Source organism: Sus scrofa, chromosome 1 (assembly GCF_054392235.1).
Source record: "Sus scrofa isolate SSC_HxYL_T2T_F1_AM1 chromosome 1, Sscrofa_HxYL_maternal_Yorkshire_Landrace_v2.0, whole genome shotgun sequence".
Lineage (NCBI taxonomy): Eukaryota > Metazoa > Chordata > Mammalia > Artiodactyla > Suidae > Sus > Sus scrofa.
Genome location: NC_139383.1, coordinates 45852021 through 45866994, shown reverse-complemented (window position 1 = coordinate 45866994; position 14974 = coordinate 45852021). Strand labels below are relative to the sequence as shown.

General features: G+C 33.3%; 1 protein-coding gene across 1 annotated transcript in view; it reads left to right on the top strand.

The window, feature by feature from the left end:
• EYS (EGF-like photoreceptor maintenance factor) overlaps positions 1-14974 on the top strand; it is a 1392725-nt gene that overhangs the window by 834102 nt on the left and 543649 nt on the right. The window contains exons 25-26 of the mRNA XM_084958241.1: positions 7033-7223; positions 11386-11477. Coding sequence (XP_084814367.1) covers positions 7033-7223; positions 11386-11477 — 283 coding nt within the window. The remainder of the gene's footprint in view (positions 1-7032; positions 7224-11385; positions 11478-14974) is intronic.

The window sequence follows — 14974 nt, the reverse complement described above, 5'->3', positions numbered from 1 at the left end:
AAAAAAACCTGCAAAAATTAAAAATGGAAATTCACATTGCCCAATTGATTTAATGAAATGAAGTAAAACTTTAGCATGAAAATCAGAAAGGGAGTCAGGAGAAATGAAAATTAAAAGGTAATCATCAGCATAGATGCAAGTATCTCAAACATGAATTCTTGCAAATGAAATCCATATATGCACACACATTGTAAGCAAATGAGATTTATTTCTGGGACACAGTAAAGGTTTTATATTAGCATATCAAAGTTATTTATAATAAAATCATATCAATAAATAAAAACCTGAGAAAATTTAATATTAAGTTCTGATAAAAATTCTAGCAAACTGCACAGTAGAAGGAAAAGTCCTTTTTTATATTTTTTTCTTTATAATACTTAGTATCTTTTTTCTGAATCCCTCACAGCTTTCCACCTGGCAGTCTTTGCTGTGTTGTTGTTTATAATTCTATTGAGGTATGATCTTTATTGAAGTACAATTGACATATAACAGTATATTAGCTTTAGCTATAAAACATAAAAATTTGATTTTGTATATACTGTAGAATGATCATTACAATAAATTTGTTAAGTCCAAGTCCAAGCTCACACTGCTTGCCACAGAGCAGGCCAATAAATCAAGAAACAAAGTTTTAGGGCAAGAATAGTGACGTTATTCAGAAAACCAGCAGACCAAGAGGATGATGGACTAATGTCCCAAAGAACCATCTCACCTGAGTTAGAATTCAGGTTTCTTTTATACTAAAAGGGGTGGTGGGTGTGGTTATTGTTGCAAACTTCTTGGTACTGGAATCGTTTGTTCTTACAGCTGTTCATTTAGGTCTGGTCACAATGACTTACTCTCTTAGCAACTTTCAAATATGCTATACAGAATTATTAACTATAGTCACCATGCTAGTCATTACATGCTCATAAAATTATCTATTATATAACTGGAAGTTTGTACCTTTTGACCCCCTCACTTATTTTACCCACCCCCTCTGGCAATCACCAGTATGTTCTCTGTATCTATGAGCTTCCTGAATGAGTTAATAGAATCACTTATAAAAGGAGAGCAAAACATTACACTCAAAGGTGAAAGCTTAAAAACCTTCCCTGCGAAATCAAAACAACAAAATATACAAATCTCATTTTTTTATTTCAGTTCAGTGTATCTTCTGATGGTCCCAGACTATGTAATAAGCTAATTAGACAGATTAAGAATCAGAAACAAAAGAAAGAAAAATCTTGTTACTCATAGATTATACCTTGTTATTAAAAATAGGAGAATTCAAAAGGGTTGTTTGATATAAGTCAATTGCCTTTCAACGTAATGAGTTACATATGTCATTCTACAAAGAACCATTTAAAATAGGAACAAATTCACAAAATTTCTAGACGTTAACCTAAGAAAATATGCACATGACTTTTATGGATAAAAGTTATAAAACTGTATTAAAATGTTTTAGAAGTTCTAGTAAAATAGAGACATAAGTATGTCCGTGTATAGGAAGATAAAGTATCACAAAGATATCAATTACAACAATCTTTTCCATAAAATCAATGAGATTCAAATCAATTTCTAATCAGAGTGTTTATATAATTTAAAAAGGCATTTATTTTCACATGTTATTGATTCTGATATTTGTATTTAAAGGCACAGGGCGAACAGTCAGCCACACAATCCTGAGGAAGAACAAGCAGATCACATTTCCTGATATCAGGACTTATCCCAAAGCTACACTAATTAAGTCAGTGTTTGATTGGCTTGGGCTTGACAGTCTGTCCAATGGAATAGGATAATAACTCTGGAAATAGAGCTGCATACAGGAAGGAGATACATGACAGATCTGGCAATGCAGATGAGTATGGGAAGGGTGCCTGCTCTCTGTAAGTTATCCTAGAATAATTGGCATCCACTTTAAAAGACAAAGGAGAAAGAAAAGGCTGGGAAGATTCTATACAGAGTCAATACTAAGCAATTCTGTCATAGGTAACTGGAGGCAAGGGATGCTTTTAAAGCAGGAAAGCAGCAAGATTTGATTTGTATTTTATTTTCTATCCTTCTGGGTGGTTATTAAAGGAAATTTCCCTGATCATCAATTTCCTTTTGCTGGTGAAAGGAAAATATTGTGACATAGGTGTTGTGCTTCCTTTTAAGAAGGCTGTTAATTGCTTTCAGAGAAAAATTTATTCAATTATTTGACTAGTTTTCTCTCAGCTTTCCTTCTTTAATCTGCCTCCATAGCTCATAGTTAGTATATATTTCCTTTGGCTACAATGAGTCTGCCAATCTTAAACTGTACTCTCTGTATTTTCATTTCAGTATTGTTTGTTTTGAAAACTTTTGTGCATTATATAATTAATACTTGCTCTATATGTTATGTCACTGACTTAACAGTTGATGTTCCAATCAGTCTGTGAAAATCTATGAAACAAAAAAAAAAATTCATAATTTAATTTAAAAAGCTTTTTTTTTTTTTTGTCTTTTTTAGGGCCGCACCCATGGCATGTGGAGGTTCCCAGGCTAGGGGTCTAAACAGAGCTCTTGCTGTCGGCCTATGCAACAGCTGCACCTGCAACCTACACCACAGCTCACAGAAATGCCGGATCCTTAACCCATTGAGTGAGGCCAGGGATTGAACCCTCAACCTCATCATTCCCAGTCGGATTCGTTTCTGCTGTGCCACGAAGGGAACTCCAAAAAGCATTTTCAAATGGCATAAATCTTTAAATTGCCAAGAAAAAAATCAGCACGAGAAAAGTATTTAAGAAAGCTGATACATATTAAACAGTGGGTAAATGTTTATTTTCTTTCTTTCTCCTGCTTTATTAGTAGATATTAAGTTAATTGAGACGAATTTAAATGGATTATGTAAATTTGGATTTTCAGATGAGTTATACACAATTTATAGAATGCAGAACTATAAAGAACTGTAAAGTATTAAACATGGGGAGGATCTGGTAATGATAAAATCCAAGCTCTTCTCTCTAGAAATAATGCAAATTAAGAGAACCAAGTCACACAGAATTCCTGCGGCTAATACATGGTTGCTGATCTGGTCATCTATGGAATCAAGAATCAAAACTCAACACAGACTTCTTAATAAACAGTCTAATATGTCTTCCTATATGAATTATATGTGTGTTATATAGAGAGGCTTTTTTCAAACTGAAACTTCATTAACAGAAAATTTGGCATGTACATACACACCCACACACACATCGCAAATGTCCACTATTTTTTCCTAGGTATTCAAGACATGTGAAATAAAGAGCCATTGTGGATGTTTAGTTTTAAATTATATCTTCACATTTACTTAGTGATACATACTCCAGAAAAAACACATAATTGCTCTTCCTTTCAGGGATTATTCATGGATAACACTGGTATTGACAACCTACTAGAAATAGGGTCAAATAATATGTGTCCTTTTTAAGCTATCCAGTCATTATCAAACTATCAGTCTTGTAGAAAAGCTTGATATTCCATGAATGTCTCGTAAGATTCCAACTTTCATGTTTAACCTTACATATAATATATGAACCACAAAAAAGACTCTGTTCTTTAAAATCTATTCAGAATTTTTTTTAATCTTTTTGTATTTTTTAGGGGCGCACCCGCAGCATATGGAGGTTCCCAGGCTAGAGGTCTAATCGGAGCTGTAGCCACCAGCCACAGCCACAGCCACAGCAACGTGGGATCTGAGCTGCATCTGCGACCTACACCGCAGCTCACGACAACACCAGATCCTTAACCCACTGAGCAAGGCCAGGGATCAAACCCACAACTTCATGGTTCCTAGTCAGATTCGTTAACTACTGAGCCACAAAGGGAACTCCTATTTAGAATTTTTTAATCTGCTAAACCATAAAACCAAAAAAAAAAAAAAAAAGATAAACTGAGAATTACTTTTTCTATGTATTTATGTGATTAAAATGAACACTCACTGTTGGATATTTGTTCATAATCTATCAAAGAATTGAATATTATACATAATACTTTATTTTGTTTCTTCTAATTTCAATATTTATGCCTCAGTATCTGTATTATTGATTTCTTCTAAAATATATTATTCTATTATTCTTTTAATCTATTTAAAACACTTCTTTGTGCAATCTATCAGGCAGGGCAGGGTTACTGACATTTGATTTTTCACTAAGACGTATTTGAAGTTTTCTTCATCCTCATGCATAGGAAATGGCTATGGGTCACCATGCACTGGAAATTCAAATAATTTTGTGTCAAAAAAAATTTCAACTGCCCACCTAGTAAGAACTAAATTTCAAATAATTTTTTTACTGACGACTCATTTGCATACTCACTATGCACTGTTAGAAGTAAAGATAAGAACTACCTCCCAGAAGAAGAAGCAGAGGCAGGAAGTCGGAGGTGAAAAGTCAAGGTCTCTGGCTTGGACATGTGATTGATTGCTTTGAGCCTATGAATCTGACAGTCAGCGAATAGCCAGGAAACAAGCCATGAATCTAGGGAAATATTGGGATGCCAATTGCATCTGCCATGATCCCATCCCCACAGGTCTCAGTGGGAACTGGCCTCATTCTAATCTCCAAAGGAGGTCTTCATGGGTGACCCAATTCTAGCCAATCAACTGCTAGGGAGAGATTCATTCTGCACTTGGGAAAATTCTTCCTTCCTCTTTTGGAATTATGGGAATCTGAGTGATTGGGCATAAATGAGGAAATATGTAAAATTACTACAGCTACCAAATGAGAATTAGGAGGAAAGCAAACTTTGGATTAAAGTTTACCACTTGAGTAGAAGAAGGAGAGGGAGGAAATCTCGGTCTTTTATGAGGATCCAGCTAAGCCTGGATATACACAACCATCCATCTGGCCTATCTCACCCTTGAACTTCCTTTTATTTAAGCCATTAAATTTCTTTATTGCTGAAACTACTTTGAACTGGGCTTTCTGGTTATTTACACCAAAAGCATGCAAGCTCATTCAGAGGTGTAATCATAATATGAGGTCTTACAATTCAGATAACAATTCTTCTACTTGAAAAAATGAAAACTAAAAGGCAGGAACTTATGATTTCATTCTAGAAAATGAAAGATGTATCAAGCTATTATTTTACTCCAGCCTATAAATACTGAAAATTGTCTCTATACCTATCTTTTCTTCACAAAACTATTCTGTTATTCCTATCACCTTTCTTTTTATTCGATGAAGGTTTTTACATTTCAACAAGAAAATTACAAACATGGTTAAATATTCTTTACAAAATATTTCCTGATTTTTTATCCAAAAATACAAGAATATAATTTTCCAAGAACATTTAAACAAAAGCAGTTATATTTTCTATTAGAGGTAAGAGATTTTCAAGAAAATCAGGCACTTGGGATAGAATGCTGAACCAAACATACATGGCTCTTGACCTCATGTAGCTTACACTTGAGGGTATGTGTGGGTTTTTATTACAATCACTAGTCACATGATGACAAAGGCACTTTCATTTTTAAAGTTTAGTCCGTAAAAACGCATAACTTAAAATAATGAAATTAAAATAATTTTTAAATTAGCTATTGTTGATTGGACAATATATTTCTTTCTAAAGCATTTTTAAAAATACTCTGTTTTCTTTAATTCACCAATGTTGGGTACATTCGTGTTGTAATGTTAGTCTTTGAAAATATTTTATACTTTTTTTACATTTTGAACTTTAAAGTAAAACAGATATTTATCTCCATTCCCAATTCATTCAAAAAAATGGTTGAAATGTTTCAAATTATCTAATGGTGTGCTTACGACATCATAAAAATTCTACAAGGAGGAAATATTTGTCTATATAACATAGTAACTAAAACAATTTGCCCAAGTTGAAAGCATTGTTAATATGTGTAATTTTTGAGCTACTTTCTAAAGAATTCCTTGATTTAAAAAAAAAAGTTTTTATGTCTACAAAGCAAAAACATTTTCTGGCAGTATTTTGAACCTTCTTATTTCTAGTTAAAAGAAAAAAAATTCTTTGAGGTTTAGCTCTTTATTTCCTTAGAGTTTTTTACAAATCTGAAAATTTAACACAAGGTGTTTCTAAAGGTTTGTTGAAAATTTTAAATACAAAAAATATTATGCATAGAATATAAACTCTGTAGACATTTTAAAGTAGAGATTTTAAAAAGGATGTTGTCATATGATGGGCAGTAAACGAAATCTCACATAGTTTCATGAATAATCTCTTATTAATTCTATCATAATTTGGAAATTTTAAAGGAGAGAGTTTGAAAGTATCTATGTATGTCACAGAAGAACAGAAGGAAATGAAAGAGAGACTTAAATTTATTGTTACAGGAATATCATCAACCAAATATTTATCAAAGAAAAGTTACTTTCAATAATATGAAATAATTCACTTAGAAAAACAAGCTAACTAGGTTTCAGTCATCATGTATTTTTAAATTTAAATTGAATTGTCAAAGTATTTTGCTCAAAAATCTCCATATTTTACTTAAAGCTTAAGGCTAATTAAAACATAATCATTCAGAAGGCAAAAGAAGAGGAGAAAGATTTATGGAGAAGCTCAGATCACATAACATTGCTCAAAAAAAGTAACAATTTCTTTACTTCACAATATTTTCTATCAACCTTCAAAAGCCACCCAATCAAATGACAATAATAACACAATTCATAATTTTGTCATATATATATATATATAGGGAACGAAGTGTCATATATATATATATGATGAACAGTGGTGTCATATATATATATATGGTGAACAAGGACTTCTTTAGAAAATGTTCCTATTTCTGTTGACCTGTAGCATAAAATCTAGATGAAAGCATATGAAGATAAATCATCTAGGCCATCCTTGCCTCCCAGCGAAATTTGATCATGATACCCCCAGTACATATAAATGATGTCAACCCACTGTGCCAATGGCAGAGAAAATAAATGTGCAGGCTTGTAATGGGCAGAAAAGAGACAGGAAAGAGCCATTTCAGAAAACATTCTGCTATGTTATAATGTGACACCCAACTATTGTACATTTAACTCCAACCTAAATTGTATTTTCTTTCTAACTCCACAGATTTCAGTTGTGTGTGTTATCATGGAGAGTCCTATCTAGAGTTTCAGAACGTGTTTTTAAATCCACAAAATAACATTTCCCTAGAATTTCAGACCTCCAACACCTATGGACTCCTCCTCTACATCAAGCAAGATCCAGATATAGCAGATGGATTTTTTTTTCAATTATTTATTGAAAATGGTACCTTAAAGGTAAGTCAAATTTATTTAAGGTGAATTTTAGGAAGTTGTTCTGATTCTCCACTTTAGCAGTTATTGTCAATATAAAATTTAAACTTAAATATGTCTTTTACACTGACCACCAGGCTATGTGTCCTATTTTTGTAATTTCTTCCTGTTCAGTGTATACTATTTATATATCAAAATAGTATATACTTTGAATAACTTTCATTCTATTTTTTCCTCTATATTTTTAACTTTTCTTCCACTTTTTTTTTCTTTTTTCTTTCTGGCTGCACTGTGGTTGGCAGAAGTTGCCAGACCAGGGCCACAGCAGCAACTGGGCCACAACAGTGATATCACCAGACCCTTAACCAACTGCACCACAAGGGAACTCCTTCTTCCACTTTTCTCTTTCCCAGTTTCTCAATGATGGTAATTGCTACAATAACATATAACTTTAATGGCAGATGTGATCTGGGAATCCCTGGGAAACCTCAGAATTCTTTCAAAGTGTCCTTAAGGGGAAATACTATCTTGATAATAATACTAAGTATATTAAATCTAAATTTCATAAGTGTACATAGAGTTTTCTAGAAGCTACATGACACACAATGTCATCTCTCTGGTCACTTGGGTAATGTGTACTTATATGGTTTTGTGCTTTGAAAAAGTCTGCTTTAATTTTAGTGTTATACATATTGATGGACATAACCCAGTAAACAAAAACTCTTTGGAAACCTGAGTAATTTTTAAGAGTGCAAAGAGATTCTGATAGCAAAAATTTAGGGATTGTTGACCTTACACTTGACAGTCTGTAAAACAACCTTCATTTAAAAGTCCAAAACTACACAGCTAAATTCTGAAGCCAATTTTGAATTGAAAGTGTTGTGCTCTTTTCCAACACCAGCCTACCTTAACAAATCACCTCATATTTCTGGTTCTAAATCCTCAGATTAAGGAAGGCATCAAATCATCACTGCAATAAGGTAGTTAACTCAACATAGTCTAGTGTATGAAATACTACATCTGTATTTTTGCCTACCATTTCTTTTATAATATGATTTAAATATGTGAATTTCCATAAAAGTGTAAGGTATGTCTATAATTTAAGTAAGCCAAGTTGTACAAGTTTGATTTTCTTTACATACTAATCTTTCTTAAGTAAAGAACACATATGCATAATTTAGTACAATATCTGATATCATTACAAATGTCAACTAGATGTAGCAGATTAGTAGTAGTAACAGTATTTTTATTCATTCATCCTTTTTTTTCACTTATTCATTAAACATTTATCTGTCACCAGTCACTTTGCCAGCTTGTGAGGATTCAATGGTAAATAAAACACACTTTGCTCTCATCTTGCTTCTCACTGATTACAGATAATAATAAGAACAGGTGAAACTGGAGCAAAAAAATAGAGCTATGTAATGAATAGAATGCAATAATGAACCATCGAACATCAGTCTGACCCTTTAAGATAAGTTCTGGTGATCTCTGCTCCACAGCATTTTCCTCAACTAAGACCAGAAATTTTCATTAGTCTTATAATAAGCAGAAAACTTGTAGAGACCTGATGTGAAAAATTATGTAATATTGAGCTCTGGTCACATTCAGCACATTTTTTCTGCTCCTAACTCAGCTCTGTAACTGACTGTCTAACTCAGCCAGACCTCACCATGGTGAATGTCTCTAACCAGAGCCATTGTGAGCAAGACCAGAGAGTTGTAGAATTGTAGGTGAAAAGATGTATAAAATATAGAAGTAGAGAGTATACTTCCGTATTTGAAGTATAGAATGAAGTATGAAGTATAGAGACTCCTTTCACTTTCGAATGGATAAAAATAAATTCAAATATGTTGAGCCAAGACATTTAGGAATTATAAAAGGAAAATGGGTGAAGAGAGATGTAGAATCCTTTTCTTTAGGTTTTATGACAAAGATATGTATTGATACTCTGTAATAGTAATTGCTATTATCTACTGAATTGCAATTATGCGTACGGATCCAACTTAAGAAAATGTATTAAGATAATGGACTCTGGAGCAAGACGGTCAGAGTTTGGACCCCAGCTCTGCCACTGAGGGGCTTTTAGGCCTTGTGAGTTTTAAGCACTCTGTGCTGGAGTTTACTCACTCATAAAGGGAGGACAATAAAAGTTGATGTGAGGTTTAAATAAGCAAATGGATAAATATTGTGAGCTTAATGTTATACAATGAATGAATAAGTAAAGGCACATAAATTCATGGAAGTAGGTATTTCTTTTCGCATATCATAGACATCCTATGAACTAATGGAGGCTCTCAAGATGTTTCCTATTACACATGCTCTTTGAACTCTTTTATACTTTTTTCAGTTTTAAAGCATAAAATATCAAAATTAATTTTTGAAACTATTTCATTGGCTCTTTCTGATACCAAGGAAGTGAGTGGATATATCCACTGTTGGGACTCAAATGTCAGTGCCCCTCTAGGCAAACCATTTCCACTCAGTTTCCACCTCTGAATGATGGAGATAATAAAAGGATAGTACCTACTTCACAGATTTTTATTTGTTCATTTGTTTTTTGTTTTGTAAGGAAACAATCAGTTGAAACTTATAAAGTGCTTTAAAAATCCATGATAGAGTAATCAATAACAATAGATATTGTTTTCATAATATCACAGAGTTATTTACAATCTTTAAAACTCAAATGAAATTAATAGAATTATCCATTAATTTTTTTTAGGGTTTTTTGGTTGTTGTTTTGGCCATTCCCATTGCATGTGGAAGTTCCTAGGCCTAGGATCAAACTCACCCCACAGCAGTGACCAGAGAACAGTGATAACACCAGACCCTTAACCGCTAGGCCCCCAAGGAATTCCCATTAAATAATTTTTAAATGTTTAACTTTGACATCCCTGGAGATAATAGGAATTACTAAGATTTATTTGTACTTGAAAAATAATATTCTAATGTCTTTTAACAAAATAAGATTACCTCTTCACCCCCCCACACACACACGTCCGCAAATTATCATTTAAGTTTAAATAACTATCTTAACTAGTAATACAGATTTCCAAATGATATACATGCTGCTGAAAATATTAAATACTATCTGATCACCTTGACTGTATTCTAGACATGGCATTAAAATGCAGTAAGCAAACATTGACTTTTACTTAGTTACACATGGCTTAGGAAGAATGTATAGCCAAATGTTATGCTACTGATTTTTCTGGCAAAGTGGGTGTGGATATGTTTTATTTTTTTGAAAGCTCAACGCTGGTTACCATATTTCTTAAAATGACTCTGCAGTAGATAATTTTATAAAGGAAGGTTTTTGTTATGATGACCAAACATTACAAAAATGTAAGATATATAGGATTATGTTTACCTTTCAACTACCAGTAGGAAGATTTAGACATCAATTTAATGTAGCTTGGGTGCACAGGAGTTATGAAACATTATGTAACTGTGGTTCTTTAGCTCATATGTGGGTTATAGATCTCTTGCAATATGCTAAAGACTGTAAAAGCCTTTTCTGGGAAAGAATAGCTGCAATATAAGAATAGCCACGTTCAGGTATATACCGTTAAAAAGATAAATAGGCCACTGCTGGCCACTCATGGAATCCCCAGGGTTGTCTGGTCATGCATACCTAATGCAGACATGATTTGCTCCTTTTAAAACCATAACTCAGTTGGTCTAATTAACAATAATCCTACAAATGGCCGTAAGGCCCCTCAAGCCTCAGGAAGTTTAGGATGAATGGTTAACTTTCATAGTCTTTAAGTTTCCCTTCAGTGACATTAACATAACCTTCTAGATTGAATCCAGTGGTCTTTGCATTACTCAGTTGCTAGTGTCTAAGGACCATTGCCAATGAACACTAGCTTCCGGTTAACAGAAGAAGCTGCCTTCCTCAACCAGGCTCCCCAGAATCCTGGAAGAGAAACCAGAAGTGTGTGTGTATGTGTGTGTGTGTACATGTGTATGGGGTATGTATATGTATATAATATTATACATTTCTGTGTTTTAATTCTAGCACTTTTTGTTTGTTTACCTTGAGCTGTGACTTTAAGCTTCAGACTTCTTGTCTCTCCAAGGGAAAAAAAAAATTACAGGTCAATTATAAAGTCCAATAAAAATATAAGATGTTAATTTTACACTGAAAACCTGTTTGAGGAAGAACTTTTTTTTTTTCCCACAGTACCACTTTTTTTGTGCTGGTGAAGCAAAATTGAAAAGCATTAACACTACTATTAAAGTGGATGATGGACAAAAGTATACATTGTTTATCAGGTAAGATACACTTTTTTTTCACTTAATCTCGTAAGTGGCAAAGACTCTCTCTCTGGATATTGTTCTTGAATTTTAAAGCGGAGGATAACCTGATTAATATTTACATGTATTTGTATGTGAATTAATGTTCATCAAGCCATTTTGTCTTTTCTGTAAGTCCTAAAATAGTAGTGGGGAAGGAATGCTGTAAAGGTTATATTATCAATGAATTTACATAAACAGATTTATAAACAGATTTACAAAGAAGCCATGTTATTTTCCACTTAGAGGAATTGTAAAAACAAACTGGTAGTTCTTTTGATAAGAAAAGTCAAATATATCCATCATAGAAAATTTGGAAAAGCTAGAAAAACATAAAGAAGAAGCTAAAATTATCCATCATACTACAATCATTATAGAATAATCAATTTATTTTATTCCTAAAAGCTATGTTTGAGGTTGATTTCACCCCCAAACCCTCACCTACATCAGGTATAATTTTGCAAATCTGTAAGTGAAAATGACATTTTTCCTTAATTTTCCTTTTTTGCTTTTTGGTAAGGTTTAAATTTTAATATAGATTTAATACCTATTTATTATGTGTTTTGCCTCCCTCTACCTTTTTTTTTTTAATTGTTACTTTGAAACACACACCATCATCCTTATCCAGAATGTAGACTAAAGTACATTATTAGGTTATGACAATAGGTTATTATTTAGCCCCCTCCAAAAAAATGAGGTGAAGAGATGAAAACACAAACTGGGAAAATAATTAAAGGAGAAAACTTAAGGAAGTTCTACACTCTTCAGACGAGAACTACCTAGATTCTGTTGTCTAGAATACAAATTGTTACAGAAAATTGACTAAAAAGCCATCTATTATCAACTAAATTGAGGAAAAGCTACACCACATATACCTTCCCTGACACTCAAAATGCATTTTAAGACTTCTGCGATGTGATTTTTAAAAGTCTCACTTTTGAGGAGTTCCCTGCTGTGACACAAGGGGATTGGCAGCATTTCTCTTTGGAAGAAAAATCTTAGCGTTCCCCTTGTGTCTCAGTGGTAACAAACCCAACTAGCATCCATGAAGGCTCGGGTTCAATCCCTGGCCTCGCTCAGTGGGTTAAGATCCGACATTGCCGTGACCTGTGGTGAAGATCACAGATGTAGCTTGGATCCTACATTGCTGTGGCTATTGTGGAGGCCGGCAGCTATAGCTCCAATTTGCTCCCTAGCCTGAGACCTTCCATATGCTGCAGGTGCAGCCCTAAAAAGACAAAAAAAAAAAAAAAAAAAAAAAAAAGATTGCATAGTCTTTAAAGTGTTTTTAAAGAAATATGTTAAATGTAAAACATTGTAATATTCCAGGAGTACCTATTTTTCACTACTCTCATCACATGTCGCTTATAAGGATATTTAACAACAAAAATTCATTTTCCTTAATGTTATAGAGCTGCAATTTGTTTTTCTTTTTTTTTTTTTTGCAATTTACACACACTGTTGCTTTTCATTTTTATCAAAAAGTAGTTGACAACCTGTCTGTATCCATTCTAAATTATCTACATTCAGAAATATTTCTTCACAGGTCCTGGATTTATTTGAAGTAATGGAAAATTTATAGAAATAGGCATTTTTCTTATTTTTATCATCCATAAAGAACAAGAATGGGTCTCTATTAATTTTTGTTTTCTGCACCTTTAAAATATACTCCTTGCGGTAAAAAGGGGGAAAAAAAACTTCAATTTTAAGTTTAACTCATTTTAAGACTACTGTAGCCGTAATTTTTTGACCATTAACGTATTCTTTAAAGTAAAAGTAAATAGTGTGCACACATTTCACTCCCAATGCTACATTCTTTTGTCTTGTTTCTGTTGGATGATGAGGGTCCTCTTGAATATGAATATAGGAGAAGCATCCTTCCCCACATGCTGTAGTGGAATGGTGAGGAAAAGAACAATGAGGCAGTGCTCCATCCATGATGAAGGGCTCTCTCCTAAAGACTAAAACAAATACTCTCTGTGAAAAAGTAACAGAGCTCATTATTTTTTAGAACAAGGAAAGGCAGGATGTTCTGCAGAGTAGCATGACCCTCTTAAAAAAGAATTATGTGATTGCTTAACCTAACAAAAGCAGGGAGGAAAATGTGGGGTATTTAAATCAGGTGAAATACACACTGGCATAGTAAAGGTACCAAAAGCACACATACTAAAACGAATTTAGTGAGAAATTAGCTAGAACTGTTGCTCATCTTTTAACGAAAGGGAAAGTACAAATGGGACCAAGCAGTGATATTAAGCTGCCAAACCACAATATATAGTTTATGAAAAGGAAAAACACACACAAATAGGTAAGCATTTGTCACCCAGCTCTTTTTTTTTTTTTAACTACACTCGTGGCCTGCAGAAGTTCCCAGACCTGGGATCAAACCTGAGCCACAGCAGTGACCAGAGCCACAGCAATGACAATGCCAGATCCTTAACCTGCTGAGCCACCAAGTAACTCTCTAAATTTATATATATATATAAAATTGGCCCTGCCCATGGCATGTGGAAGTTTCCTGGCCAGGGATCAAACAACTCACATCACAGCAGTGACCAAAGCCATAATAATAGTGACAACACCAGATCCTTAATTGCTAGCCCACCAGGGAAATCCTATCACCCCACTCTTGAGCACCATGGCACACTTAATGATGAGGTGCTAAGACAGCTTAAGATAGAGGTGCATGTATCCCTGGCAGACACAAATCTGAGAGTATGATGTTGCACTTTGTCCAAGTCTATTGGTATACTTATAATAATTATGGATCAGTTTTAGATTAATTATGTTATTAACATACCACATGTTATATTAATTGTTTTAATATACCACATGTATTATGATAACAATTATATATAAATGTATATCACATTGCATATTATAACATAATTCTATAATTATATACTACTACATTATATTATTATAATAACTGAGCTTGCATTTTATGTAGACAGATAGATTATTTTCCTTATTTGTAGCTTCCTTTTCATTCTTGAAGAGAGGTAAGATTTGGAATCAAAGATAGAAATAAATTTGACTCATCTGATCTCAATTATGGGACTTTAATTTTTTAAATGCTTACCAATTAAAAATACATCCCGGCACTTAAAAAACAAAACAAAACACAAAACAAAAAACTTCATTTGCTGCCCTAGTCTTAAGCTCTCAGACTACATTCTGATTTGTAAGTAAATTGCATAAAATCTATCGTTTCTCATAGAGCAGTTTCATGGAGAATTTGTTAGTTTAGCGCTTTGATTAAGGGTAGGCAAATCCTGTACTAAAACCTGAACAAAACAACAACAAAAATAGAAAACTAGAAAAATAAGAACATCTTCAGTTACCCATAGCAGAATTATTTACCACTTACTGTTTATGTATAGTCATGTGTACATGTAATAAGTTATGCTGAGTTTTGAAAAAGAGCATAATGGGTGTATGAACAGTGAATGAGACTTAGGCAGACTGACATTTAC